Source organism: Vanacampus margaritifer, chromosome 9 (genome assembly GCF_051991255.1).
Source record: "Vanacampus margaritifer isolate UIUO_Vmar chromosome 9, RoL_Vmar_1.0, whole genome shotgun sequence".
NCBI classification, from domain to species: Eukaryota; Metazoa; Chordata; class Actinopteri; order Syngnathiformes; family Syngnathidae; genus Vanacampus; species Vanacampus margaritifer.
The window spans coordinates 28,287,579-28,302,082 of record NC_135440.1 but is presented as its reverse complement, the minus strand read 5'-3'; the positions used below and the strand labels follow the sequence as shown (position 1 = coordinate 28,302,082).

Sequence of the window (14,504 nt, the reverse complement as noted above, 5' to 3'; positions counted from 1 at the left end):
GCGTTATTTAGGTTGTTTTTGTTTTTTTACAACGTGGTGATAAATATCTTTTAAAATTGAAAATACCCAAACCTGAAATGTATACACCCGGCGTAAACAGTATCTGTGTGCAATAAAAATGCAATAAAGCGCGCGTTTGTGAAGTGTTGCCTTGAAATAAACTCGATTTTAGGAGTTTTTCCAGTTTATGTGTTGCCTTTTTTTTTTTTTTTTGCAGGACGGCCCAGCTTTCTTCCGCCTCTCGGAAAACAAGAAGGCAAGCCTGAACCTCTGTGGCGCATCTTTTCTCTTGTCCTCTCACTGCTCTGGGCCTGGCGCGCGCGCGCGGGCGCGCGCCAGGCCTTGGCCGTGGGTGGCAGCCAATCGTGACAGGCGCGCCAGCTGGGTCGGAGCCTGGCACCGCTTTCTGCTCCTTTCATTTGCGCAGACCAGGCGAGTGTTGGTGTTGGACAAACTTGCACCTCGCTCGGATGAAGACTTCCCAATGACTTGAAGTAACTTTTTACGGGGGGGTCACATATTGTCACAAGACGCCGAAAGATGTCGTCCACGCAGAAGTCCTTGCTGGCCTCACTGGAGTTCATGTGTGAGTTTTGTTTTGATTCCATTTCCTTTCGTGGACCACACTTGTTGACAAAATGTGTCAAACCCTATCAAATGAAAACAAAAAAGGAGTGCTAGGGCGCCATCTTGCGGCCACTTATTTGGATGCACGTATAGGACATATTCTTGGGGCTCGAACCCAGGCCACCGCCATGGTTTGAAAGCAGAGAACGCTGACTGGACTAGCCCATTTTTTGGGGTGTTCGACCAACCCTCAATTGAATCTCAGCTCCCCTACAATTTAAAACATATTTTGTTCATTTTTTGAATTGAGTGCATTTGTTAAAACACTTTAGCAACTATTTTAACAACAAAATTAACGGCATTCTTCTCTTTCATGAATGTTGGCATAAAATTGCAATAAAATGTAAAGCACCAGTTGCATTTATCTTACCTGGTCAGGAGCTGAGCTCCCCTTAAGCGACAAAGTAACTTCGCCAGCCACATTGATAATTGTGATTGACTCGAGGGAGTTTTTCCACATGATCAATCTTCTGCTTCACTAGGCAGACCCGTTCGGGAAAGGCGGGGCTTGCTGTACAATACTTCCAGCTGATTGGATGAGGCTGCATCTTTGCACATTTTGTTTTGACCAATCAAGGCAACGGATGAAAATCTTTCGTCTCGTTTTAGGGGGGGGGGGGGGGGGGGCACAAACATCTTTACCGGATAAAAATGCACGAAACTCCTTCGCTGCTCATTTTCAACAAGGAAACGGTGAGTAATTCTGCGAGAGCATAATTAATTGCAGCATTCATTCGTCTATTAGGTTTGTTACTCTCCATCGTCCAATGATGATGAGCTAGGCGGTTATAAAAGAAGATTTGTTTGTGTTTGTTTTTTTAACGTGAGGTATTGCTCACATTTGTACGCGCTTTTTCGGTCCCTACCCCGCTCAGTAGCCGTGACGTCACCGCCCACATACCAAGGCAACGCAATGTTGTGGAATTCCAGGAAGGCGTGCACGCGCATGTCTCCTCTTTTGCGCGAGTAGCCGCGTGCGCGCGCACGCACGTGGCCCGTGTTGTTGTAGCCGCCGCCTGAGCTGCGTCCCGCCTAGTGTGCGTCACGTGTGCGTGGGGCGCGCTTCCCATTGGCCGACGAGGCAATGAGGCGGGAGGGGGGCGACCGGAGACGAAGTGACGAGACGCGACATTTCCAATCGCCAGAAGCGAGAAGAAGACGAGCGAGCGGCTTTGCGAAGACGCCTTCGAGTTGGTTGTTGCGTGGGCAGCCGTCACGCTGATGGCCGCCGACAGTCGCGGTGAGTGGACGCGGAAGCGGACGCGGAAGTGGTCGTGCGTGGACACAAATGACGAAGGATGCTGGCTTAGCTCCGCTCGCTCTTGTGCTCAGTAGAGGACGTTTTTAGTTTGTCCTCTGCGTTTTCCTTCGTGGAAAATCGTCCAGACAAGCAGTTGAGTTGGCCTGCGTGGGAAAGTCCGTGAAATTGAGTTAAGTAGCGTCGTGGGAAGGATCAGGACTCACGTGCCAAATTGAATTGAATTCATTTCAACTCCCAACATTCTTCGAGCACTCCCAACTTTTTACATCAAATTCCAACTCCAAACTAATTTTCTAGTTCTCACACTGGACCACCCGAATAGACAACATTAACATTGAGTCCAAAAATACACAGGCCAAGCATTTCTAAAAACTAAAACTTGAAATAATATGTTGCATGGCAAGTTTTATTCAAATGTCTGATTTGCTCTTTTAAATGTACATTTTGACTGTCTTGAATTCAGTAATGTATTCATTTATGCTAACATCTCGTGGTACTGAGCCATTACCACACTTAAGAGTCACGGTTTTAGAACTAGTTGAGTCTTCTTTTTCGCACTTGCTGTTTTAGTAAAACATGAGATCAACATTTAATGCTCCAGTTGCTCACAGTTCAAAATGTTGCACTGGTGAGATTCATTAGTTTTGTTAAAACTTTCATGTCTGAAAACTGCAATCCAAAATTGAGTTGGGCATCTTTCTTATGCCAATTTAAACCGTTGAAAATATCCTATTTGGGATTTGATGGACGTTTAAGCATTTTCCTCTCCGTAGACGCTGACTTTACACAAAAAGCTTCAAGTCACTTCATGTTCATAAAATCCAAACTACTGGGGTGGGCGATTGTTGTCATATTATCTAAAGTTGAAGTAGACACGTGGAGTGACGTGCACATCCTTTTGGTGACGATTGAGTTTTGGAACATTGAGCTTTTTATTTATGTCTTTTTTACGTTGCACGTTTTCGACTGTCCTCTTGTTGCGCATTCTTGTAGTGATTTTCGAACAGCTGCACCGGTGATGCAATCACGATTCATGTCATTTTTGTTTCATGAATGCACACACAAACGTCAATCGTGTGTTTTAGTCTTAAAAGTGTACTTTTTTCAACTCTTAACTATTTTGATAATAATTGTACTGATGCAGTGTGACTTCCACTCTCTGCGTCTTTTACATGAAAAAACAAAAGCAAGCCAACAACCTTAACTTGGTTGCGTGGATCCCAAGATGAGTCGAGGACGGAGTCAGCTGACCTTTGTGTCGCTCGTCTCTGAAAAGAGCACAAGGTTCGTCTGCGTTTGCGTAACATGTCACAACTCTCATGCCTGGAAATGTCAACATGGGCCCGTGCAGGTGAGGACGAGGAGGAGGGGGGACACCTTTTATGCAAACTTGCCAGAGCGAGGCCCTAATGGGGAAGTAACGCATGCGAACGCACGCGAACGCACGCGAACGCACGCGAGCGCACGCGAACGCACGCACGGCCGCCTCTTGCGACGCTTTTTCTTTGGCTCAACATTAGCACAAAACGCCTCCCACTTTTCTCACTCGAGGAAAAGGAGCATCAAAGACACAAAGTTGATCTTGTGGCTGATCTTTTCCTCTCTGAACTGTTCCACATTTTTCTCACATGTATAAAATCTTACATTTTTCTAAAACAATAAAGTACAACTTCCAAAAGCTTTTGTGTAGAACGTATACAATACTTAATGAAGCTCAGTTGACCCCCCCAAAAAAAGACCAAAGAAAAAAGATCTCGAGGAAAAATGGATTTAATTGAAGTGTATGTTTGCGACCTTTCTTCATGTCTCGCATTTTTCTACAGTGCTGTGGAGTTGATTTTGTTTTGTTGCATTGCGAGCTTGCCAGTCAGTCGTGAATCTTTTTTGCACTTTTAAGCCGCATTTTCATCCAAAGTGCTGAATTGAAAGTGAGTCTTCGTTCCCGTCATTCAAATTCCTCCCCGGCGGGCGGACATTTTGTTTGTGTGCTTATCAATGCGGTGGCTTGTGGCTCCGCACAAAGACGACTTTGTCACCGACAAAGAGGTCAGGACCGGAACCTGGACCGGGAGGGGCTCCCAAGAGGCTCGCTGGCCGAGCCGCAAGCAAAGTGGATTTTGCCGCCCGCTATCGTCCTTTTCATGATTGATCCTTGAGCGCTAAGAAGGCGGGACTGAGCTTCATTTGCAGCCCTGCGGACCGACACCGGTTGCAAATAAATGCCACAAGATGGCGGCAATGAAAACGCTAGCGTAAAGCATCAACAACTCGCATCTGGAACGTACACATCGTCGGAGCTCTCGTATGTGAAATGAATGATTCGATTCGGGCGTGAGATGATTCAACGTTAACGAGACGCCTTCGCATGTTCATGCTAGCGGCTAACGGCGACTTGTCCCCTTGTTGCAGTGTTCCCCGCGTGGCGGGGGCCGGGCCCCGGCGTGGGAGGCGGCTGGGGGCGCTGCTTGCTGCGGTGGGAGGCCCCCGCCCGCCCGGACGTCGCCGCGGCGCCCGCGTCCGACTACCCCGTCTGGTTGCTCATCTGCCGCCGGGGCCGCGCCCGTCTCGGCCAGGTGTGCCAGCGGGGCGGCGTTGTCGTCGGATTGCCCGCCGCCGTGCTCGGCGTCAAACTGCCGCCGCTCTTTGATGCCCATCAGGTGCCCAAGGTGAGCCAAACGTCGTTCACGCGCCATTCTTCGACGTTTGCCGCCAAAATCCACTTCCTAGCATCGCAACACTTTTCTCACCTGCTCCATTTTCATTTTTCAGTATTTGAGTGAGGGCAAATTTTAGGGTGGACCGGGAAGAGAGTCTGGCCCGGGAAATTCAACTGTAATGACAAGCAGATTCCTGTAGATGGCGAGCTCCAACAAGTTTAGGTGCCTGACAATCCAATAGAAAGCAGTGGGCGGAGTTTCGCTCTCCACTCACTTCCTATTCTGCCACAAATAGCAAAAATCCGCCCACTGAAATGCATCTGGGAAATATATTTTTGTTTGAAATCAGCCGCCAGTCCGTGAGGTCAAACCACATCAAATAACAAAAGGCAGATTTTTTTTGGAACAGATGAGTTTTTCTCTGCACATTTGTTGATGTTTTTGGGCAGCCTGTCGTCGGCTATTGGCAGAATTGGATCAACGGCCGTTTTGAATTGCAGTAGCCATTTGGGGTCAAATTCATTAACTTGTACGAGTTCTATTCACCCAAATGAGATGCAAATTTAATTTAATTTTTTTATTCTGGAAAGGTGGGCGGGGCTTTTTTTGTGTACTTCATCTGATGCATCATGATGACCGCGGTGTTTGCTCCTCAGGTGTTCCGCGAGGACGGCATCCTGTCCGGCTACCGGCACCCGCGCAGCTCGGCGCTGGACTGCGTGCTCAGCAGCTTCCACATCAACAACGAGACCGTCAACATCTGGACGCACTTCCTGCCTACCTGGTGCGTGCGTTTTCCAAACTGGTGTGCGGTACGACATCTGCTTATTGCCTGCGAGAGGTCGAAATCCATCAAATGGAGAAACCCAGTTGGCCAAACTCTCTCGACATACGGCTCTGCGTTTGTGATGACGTTGGCGCCATCTTGTGGCATTTTGGTGTCAAGGAACTTTATTGGAAGTCACTTGAGGACTTTCATGTATTGCGATGCCAGCATTGGTCCTCACTTACTTGCGCTTTTTACTTTGAACGCACTCGGAGCAGCAACGCCTACAAAGCGAGCGGACAACAATATTCGCAGGCTAATATTCTCTCTGCAGTGTTTAAAAAAACAACTTCATTCAAAAATTTCAATTCGCAATCAAAGATCAGGTACGTCAAATAAGTACCTTTCAACACATGAACATCAAACAAACACGGATAACTAAAAATACGTGTTTATTATAACAATATGTCATACTCAACACAAGCAGAAATAGTCATCGCTTTTTTTTTTTTTTATACAATATCTAATTGACAAAATATAAAGCCTGAGTTTGTTAAAGAACGCCAAATAAGATGGCTTAAATGCCATAAATTGACATTTATATATGTGACATGTTGTCCAAAACACATTTGCTTTGCTTTTTGCATTTCGTCAAACAAAAACAAAATCTTTCCAATATAATTTCTTCTAAAAGAACAACAAAATGTTATACTCTGCTAAAGGCTCTTCTTCTTGCTTTTAATGATGCTAAATGTCCTTCAGTAGAGCTCAGTACTGCCCCCATGTTATGGCACAATGTGGTACTACACCGATGGCGTGAAAGTAACTCGGAAAAAAAGACTTGCTTAAAAATGTGCAATATTACGAATGACTTGGCGGCGCATATTGAGGGTTAACTGTAAAGGTGTGTGTGTGCGTGTGCGCGTCAGGTACTTTGTGTGGAGGTTGGCGTCGCTGTGCTCCAGCGCCAACCTGGCGAGCGACAGCTACACGTGGCCCCTGCTGGCGTACATGTTGCTGGCGTGCGTGTACCCGTTCACCTCGTGCTGCGCGCACACCTTCAGCGCCATGTCGTCCCAGTGGCGCCACATCTGCTACTTCTTCGACTACGCCGCCATCAGCCTCTACAGCCTGGGTGGGTGAGCTCACACGTCGCAACTCCGGCTCGTCCGTCTGTCTTCATTCAGGCACTTCGTCCGCTTTCCAAAGCAAACCGCCGCCTTTTTCAAGCCGCTTGCGTTTGCATCGCCGACCTGACACCACCCAGAAGGGCCCGACTGACCCGTATCCATTTTTACAGGCCAATTCTGATATTTGGCAGGCAGAGAAATTCATTTCTCCAGAACAACACTCATTCAAAACCAAAAAAAATCCTCCAAAATGGAGCAAATGATCCACAAGTGCACGCGAAATCGGGCAAATGTTGAAATTGTTCTATTTATCATCTTCACTTGTTGCGTATGTTTGTCTGTAAAAGTCATTCTGGCGTAACACCATCGTCTGCCACCAGTCGGGTTTTTATTTGGATATGAAATAAAACGACAGGAATTTGAAAAAGAGCCCAAAATTGGCCAAAACCTTTTTATGCTTGGAGGGTGTGGATTTTGAAAAAAGGAAAATGCGCATTTTGCCGATGGAAAGCGGTTTTGCCAATAAACGCTGGCGAGACCGGATACGCGTCGCACGTTATGACGTCACACGTATGTTTGTAGGAGTAATAATTGGACGATAAAGTAAGGTATATTTAGGTGGGCGACCAAACGGAAATCTGTTTGGAAGTAATTAAAAAAGCGAATATTAATGTTGGATGTAAAACAGCAAAGAAAAGCTGCGGTTGATCAAGAATTTCAAAAGCAAACTCCTACGACGTCGTCGCACGGCGCAGTCGCTTCCTGGTCTTCTTCTTTAAAATGAGTGGTGGCTCACATCTCTATGGTGTATAGCGCCACCTACAGCGGCGGAGTCGTCTCTCAATATTCGCAACAGAACAACAGATGGAAATGAATTTTGCGCATTTTCAGCCAATTTGCTTCAAAAATTCCAAACAATTGGATGGAAAGCGGACTTTGTGTTGTAAATGTTGGCCACGCCAGAATCACAAGAAAATAACTTTTGGGCCGAAACACAAACGATCTAGTGGACAAACGCGGTGCTCGGTCGTCAGCAACGCAATATTTTGTCAGCATTTCATCTGTAAATTATTTTCGAAAAGAGCAAACAGCCAAATCAATTCATTGGTCAGGGCCTAATTTTAACAAATGAGTTTCTATATATTTATAATGCACATTTTCGATTGGCTTTGACATCTAGCAGCAATTCACATTTTGAATGTCAGCCAAAGTGCAAGAACCTGCCGGTGGGGTTCGACGGCGTGTGCGCTAACCTTCAACCACTTTGTGTGTTGCAAATGTTGAACTTGTGAATGTCTCAAAGTCTTTGCCTGCAGTCGACAAAGAAGCAGTTTGTTTGTCTGCCGGTTGGTCTTGAATGCCGGCCGGCGTCTCAACATGCCGGCCGGCGTCTCGACCTGCCGGCCTCCTCGCTGGCGTGTTCAAACTTGTACATTTGTTTTTAGAGTGTGTGTGTTTGCGCGTCTTTCTACTCTCAAACAAAAATACAACCGGAGGCTCTCATGAAATCCAAAATATTGAAATATGTCTTTTCAAATGTGTGTCTTCAAGATGATCTTCTTTAGTGTTACTAAACATGTAAGAAACTCAGTCAAAGCTGAGTTTGTGAAAGCAGCCATTTTGTTTGTTTTGTTGTGTTGAATGTCATTCGTCAGCACTCGTCCAAAGAGAAGAAGCCGTCTTTATGTGGAGTTGTAAAATACCCCCCAAAAATCGATCATTTGTGCGAATTCCCCTTTTGAAGTCATGGTAAGAAAGCAGTTTTAGGCGTTACAATCCAGAAAATGATTTCCATTGAAAATGGCGCGCATGCATGCATGGACGGGGTTGGGATTAATCAGGGGCTCAGCGGCGCCCCTTATGGGCCGCAAGCGGTATTGCCAGATGAGATTGTCCCTTTTTCCTTCGCCAGGCAGCGCCATCTGCTACGGCTGCTACGTGATGCCCGACGGCTGGCTGAACGGTTGGCTGCATCGGCACTTTGTGCCCATCGCCGTGGGCAACAGCTTGTTGTGCACCAGCCTGTCCTGCTACTCACGGTCAGAAACAAAACACCTCGTGCCAAAGCGCCTTCCATTTTGCTTTCTTTCTTCTTTTTTTTGCTCCACTGGAATCAGCGGAGATTCGTATTTGTCAAGTATTCTCTTCTAGGCTGTTGCTTTTTCTAAAAATGGAGCCAAATAAATGAATGAAGCTAAATGTAGCGACATGCGGCTACATTGCTAGTGGAAGCAGGAACATGCTGCTAAAAGCACTTTTGTGTGTGTGACAAATCAAAAGGCTGAATGTGCGTGTATCTTGTTTGTTCCCTGGGCAGCTTTGTGGAGGTCGCCTTCCCCCAGAGAAGCAAAGTGTTGCGCACCGTCGCCTTCGTGGTGCCCTTCATCTTTGACAGCTTGCCCGTCTTCTACAGGGTTTGCATCTTCTCTACGTTCTTTCTTGATTCTTCACTTTGTCTACGCAGTTGCCGTTTAGTGAACAAGACAAACGCACAAAAACCAAGTGACAGCACTGGCAAATTGCTGCTGTAGGCCACAACTGGCACTCAGACGCTCCCACGCCAACTAATGGACCAATCAGAGTCCAGCTTCTGATGTCAGTCACGCCCCTCAAAGGCACACATCCACGAGAGTTGTCACATGGGTACAAATGTGTGTGTTTTAATTTTTTTGACAGTTGTTGACAAGCGGCCACTATTTCTGCTACTCTGCCGCCAACTTGTCATATTCAAATTGATAGTTTGGCCTTGGCGGAGGTCTTCGCTCTTCTGGTTTTGGTGTTGCCTCCTTGATGCGCTTGTTGACGTGTGTGTCGTAGCTCCTCCTGTGCTGCGGGGGGCGCTGCAGCCCGAGCGAGGCTCTGCTCAGCCACTTCTACCAGTTGACCTTGGCCTTTCTCACCTGCTTCCTGTTCACCTCGCACCTGCCCGAGAGGTTGGCGCCAGGACGCTTCGACTACTTTGGTACGTCACACGTCAGGACTTTTGAATATTTCCCATTTTGTTAACACGGTCGAGGCCAACGCTGCGCCAGCCAATCGTGTCTTGGGCTGGATGGCCCATTTTCACGCCAGCCTTTTTCATGTATTTGTTGACCGTATGCGGGCAAGTCCAAGTAGTACCGCCTTGCGCCATAAGGTGGAGCGCTGCTGGAATTCGTGCTGCATCATTTCCTCGTTCACTGCCACCGACGGATTTATTTGTCAAAGATATTTTTCCTAACTGTAATGGCAAAGACACGCCAGTAGATGGTGGCGTTGCTTTGGCTTTGCCTTCAAGTCCAACTGAATATATGTTCGAGTGCTGTTACTACAAAATCGTTGTAGAATTGATTAATCAATCGATTCATTTAAATTTTGCCTTCAAATGTACTCCCAAAGCCCCCCCCCCCCCCCAATTACTGTTCATTAACCAGTGATTGGTGTTTATTTTGTACTTTGTATTCATATAGTGATGAAATAAAAAGGTCAAAGCAGAAACCGGTGTTTGCAAACGTCTTATTTTGATGAAAACACAATCAGTCTTCTTTCATGGAGGACGACAGAAATCAGTCAACAATTACTGTTGATATGCTGAAAATCAAAGGATTTGGACCATTTTAAGTAAAAAATGGCTCCAAACGATGACTTGATTCTTCAAATATTTTTCTATATTTAAGATATTTTTCTTAAATTGCTGTGCGTGCCAATATAATTTTTTTTTTATTAAAAAGTCTGACACCAATTCATGTAACATACTCATAACACTTTGATGATTATTATTCATTGTTTGCGTGTGTGCGCGCAGGCCACAGCCACCAGCTGTTCCACGTGTGCGCGGTAGTGGCGACGCACTTCCAGTTGGAGGCGGTGTTGTGCGACATGAGGTCGCGACGGGCGCGTCTGGAGGCGGCGGGGACGGCACCCTCCCTGCCCGCCACGGCCGGCGTGCTGGCGCTGGGCCTGGCCCTCAACTTGGGCGTCATCGCCCTCTTCAGCGTGCCGCTGCTCAGACGGTCGCCGCGGCAACCGGCGCCCGGCAACGACAAGGACCAGTGAGTGTGTTAAGCGGATGAGGTGCCGCCTGGTGGCGGGAAACAACGTTTACAAAACAAGAACGCCTTCCAGAAAGTGCTTGCGTGCTAACTGGTCAGTACACTTTGTGGCCACCAGTAGGCGCTGGTGCCTTAAAGAAAAAAAAAAGTGACCGGCTTGTGATTTTTAGCATCCCGACGTGCCTTTTTTTCCCGCATCCACACTCGTTTTTTTGCGATGATGCCTTCTTTGCCGAATTGCGATCTTATAACTCAAATGACTCGTGCATGAAATCCAGGTTGGCCATTGAAATGTGTTGCGACCTGCAGCAGCTCCTTGTGAGAGTTGCCATTTTGCACTGGTGGCTTTGATTGTGGGTCCGTTTGGACGTACATTAGCGTCATCGCTACATGCTTTCACATCTGCTAACTCAAATCATGCCAAACCTTAATGACGATCTTTTTCATATCTGACGCTTGCTCGTAACGCGCAACAGAAAATCCTGCTGCTTGCTGTCTGGTATGTGGGAGCTGCAAGTCATCTCTGCGGCCACTAGGTGGTGCCAGTGATTTTCCTTGATTGCTCCATTTCCAGCTTGTACGCCAACTGAGTTTCATCTTAAAGTTTCTCTTCTTAGGAATCGTAATTTAACATCAGTCAATGACGTAACGCTGTAGAATTTCACAAAATGTCCACTTTGGTTTTTCTCTTTCCGATCGGTCCAATTTCCTCCAAGGACTTTGTCCAAGTACGAGCTCTTGGAATTTATTTCTCCAAAATGGCCGACTTCCTGTTCCATTTCTACCCAATTTTGATTGATCGACTGGTGAAACAAGTTGTGTGTGTGTGTGTGTGTGGGGGGGGGGGGGTGTTGTTGTTGTTTTTTGTGTGTGCGTAATTTTCCACATGGCAGTGGTGAAATTTGGGTTGTCGTGACTTTTGTGAGTTTGCGTTCACCGCCAGCACGTTGACGTCATTAGAAAATGGATTTCCTCTTTGGCCAAAAGTTTTTGACCAAACAACTTGTAGCTTCTAACTGGAAAAGAACTTTTGAAAACTGGATTAGAATTTCACATTTCCTACTATGAAAAATGCACGCGGAATTTTGGCCTCAGATTTTCAAAAGATTTACACTCTCTTTTTTTTTTTGTCATTAATTCAAATATTTTCATTTTTGTCTTTTTCTAATTTGGCAAAATGACAGTGAAACTAGTGAGTGAAATGTTTATCCTTTTTATTGTCTTGGCTTTTTTTTTTGCAAGAAAACTTGAAACAAAGAAATATCATTTTCCCTCAAATTAAAAATATTTTAATTCATTTTCTAAGATGTTGACCCATCATAGTCTTAATTTTTATTTTATTTTTTGTAAAATGTTAAGTTAAAAAAATGAAGTCTGTAAAAAGTGATTTTTTTTTTCTTCTTGAAAATATTATACAAATATTTTTCGAGCGATGTCGAAGGGCTCGGAAAAGTGTGGCGGGAAAAGACGGAAGCTTTTTTTTATTGAGCAGGAAGCGCCGCAAACATTTTTGGGACTTAAAGTCAGGTAACCTTTTGCGCCTTCAAACTTTGAACGTGTGACGTCAGTTGGAAAAAAGATGGAGTTGACGGTGGTGAGCGTTTCGCTTGAGGTCGGAGGTCATCACCGCTTGTGATTGTTTGCGAAGGGTCCTGACGCCTCTGGTTGAAGCACTTAAGGAACATTTTGCGAGAAGGCGAAACGCACGTGACTTGAGGACTTGCGGCGGCGCTGGCACATGTCGCGCTGACGGCGTGTGAAGATTTTCACTTCAAACTAAATGAGAAGAAGAATGCATGCATTTCATCACGTATGAAAGTAAACTTACTGCTGCTACGGCACAAACTAAAGAAGAACGTGATCACTTTCACTTTATAACGTGGTAAAGTTGACATTCTAACACATTTTGCATCTTTGCATCTGGCAAAGCAAACAACCAATCAAAGCCTTCCGGTTCAAGTAACTGCCAGAGTCATTATTAGCTAAATGTGTCATCTTTTTAAAAACTGGGCCATATATATATTTTTATTTTTTATTTTTATTGAAGAGCAGTGCAGTTCTATAGAAAATGACTTGAATTTGTATGAGCCCAAAAAGATTCCGCCAGTGGTCTGTTTTTATGTTGCCGAATGCGGATGTGAAAGTTGATGTCGCGTCGTCATCTGAAATTTATGACATCAAAACGTGAAATGTTTCAGCGTAAAATGTTTCACGTTCAAACATCTTGTTGTTCTTTTTCCTGTTACAGCGGCAATATTCTTCTGAAATGTGTTTTGCTAACACTCTGATGTTTAAAAAACATTTTTTTTTTTTTTATGTGCTCTTTGGTCCACCTGCTGGGTGAAAAATGAAAATTTATTGAAGCAAAATTGAAGTCTAAAATCCCAAAAGTCTCCAGAAAAGTCCACTTTGTCATAATATTTGCTATATTTATATATTCCACACACACTGTTTATCATTATTATTATTCCCCATGTGTAATGGGTGGTTCCATTTAGTGCCAATATTCCTGACTGTATGACTCTTACCTCCTTTGTCGTAAATACGAATATTAATACTGTGGGATGAGTTGACTGGAAAGAACCAGCAAAAAAATATATGGGTGCTTTTTAATGTTTTTATACGCTCAGAAAGAGCAATTATAAATAAATACTTGTTTGTACTTTGTATGTTGTGTCATTGATCCACTAGATTTGTGCAATAAACAAAGCTTCTTTAAAAAAAATAAAATAAATAAAATTCAAATTGTCCTTTCATGTTTGGGGGAAGGATGCAGTATTTTACGCCGGACCAACAGGGGGCAGACGAGTACACCAAAAAAGGAGAACGAAACCTCAAAACTCATTTCATCCCTCCAAATAAACGCAAATTGTGAAAAGCCGTAATTTGAACACGTCATAATCATCATCAAACGATTCATATATGTTCACGGAAATCCTGCAAGACTTCAGAGAAACCAAAAATGCATTTTCCAGATCCTTGAACAACATTTATTGGAAAATAAAATGTCTAAAGTTTTATAAAAGGCCATGGACAGTTTGCATGGCTATACGTCCGGGAGTGTGACGTCATGTTAATGGTCATGCGCAAGATGGACGCCTGAGAGAGAAAAAAAAGTTGGATCCCTGTATGGCCCGCCGACCACAATGTGACTGCAAAGTGTGCAAAAATAGATCAATGAGCACTTCCAATAAGATGACGTCGTGCAAATGGCGGCTAACAAGCTTGGCATCTTCGCAAACGTTCTTGTGACCAAATCAGGTGACCCAGCAAGACTTTGGACGTCCTCCATCGTCGTGCGTCTCAAGCCACTGGCGCACTTGATCTCAAGCAGGTCAGTCGAACAAAACCCAACAAACACGCGCACGCACAAGAATTCAACATTTGGCCAGCTAACAACAAGTGCAAGTCAAACGCACATTAGCAGCTAACGTCAGCTAACGTCAGCTAACGTCAGCTAGCAACGTGGCCGCGACGTGCTCGTGCAATTTGGATCATTTTCTTCAACTAAAAGAAACGCTTTCACTTTGCTCAGGTCGGCTGGCAATTGACAACTTGTTAAGTTTGACATGAAAGCACCAGGTCCGAGTCGGACCGGTCAACACCTTTTCAACGTCTGCAGCATCAAAAGTACTTTGACAAGATTACAACTCTAGTTGGAAACATTTTAATAGAAGCCAAATTTCTTGTTTTTTCTTGGTTGTGGTTTTTCACAAACAAAACTAAAACAAATTAATTAACATTTGATTTTATTAAAAGTCATTAAAAACAAACACAGCGTAACACAATTCATTGCATTCAAAACAACTTTTGTTGTTACAATCAAAAAAAAAGTTTGTTAAAAAAAAGAAGTATTGTAAAAATGTTCCATTTTATGAAAGCTGTTGTGAATGCAAAGCCATTTGCTGATTTGTGTTTGTTGCGTTTTCAAGCCCACTTCAACATTCACTTCACCTTCAACCTTAAAAAAAATAATGTAATAAAAAAAAAATTAATCATCCCCCAAAAGCTCAAGTCCAGGATGAAAAATTG

The 14,504-nt window shown here is 44.6% G+C and overlaps 2 protein-coding genes across 7 annotated transcripts in view; both read left to right on the top strand.

The window, feature by feature from the left end:
- Nucleotides 1-241: 241 nt before the first annotated feature.
- On the top strand, nucleotides 242-11,309 carry paqr6 (progestin and adipoQ receptor family member VI). Of its 2 annotated transcripts, none has more exons than XM_077575118.1 (8): nucleotides 242-586; nucleotides 4,298-4,554; nucleotides 5,202-5,329; nucleotides 6,241-6,446; nucleotides 8,354-8,480; nucleotides 8,759-8,855; nucleotides 9,259-9,403; nucleotides 10,226-11,309. In XM_077575118.1, exons 1-8 carry the CDS (start codon nucleotides 541-543, stop codon nucleotides 10,474-10,476), a joined length of 1,257 nt encoding a protein of 418 aa, XP_077431244.1. In that variant the 5' UTR covers nucleotides 242-540; the 3' UTR covers nucleotides 10,477-11,309. The 2 variants fall into 2 exon arrangements, with proteins under 2 accessions (XP_077431244.1, XP_077431245.1); XM_077575119.1 differs by lacking the exon at nucleotides 242-586 and adding an exon at nucleotides 1,382-1,867 and having other exon boundaries at nucleotides 10,226-11,308.
- A 2,107-nt stretch (nucleotides 11,310-13,416) lies between these two features.
- LOC144057489 (uncharacterized) overlaps nucleotides 13,417-14,504 on the top strand; it is a 41,809-nt gene continuing 40,721 nt past the window's right edge. For all 5 annotated transcript variants that reach the window (XR_013295268.1, XR_013295265.1, XR_013295264.1 and 2 more), the window contains exon 1: nucleotides 13,417-13,806. Coding sequence is in view for 1 of the 5 variants with exons in the window: in XM_077575120.1 (XP_077431246.1) it covers nucleotides 13,682-13,806 (125 nt within the window). In the remaining 4 variants the exon portion in view is untranslated. The remainder of the gene's footprint in view (nucleotides 13,807-14,504) is intronic.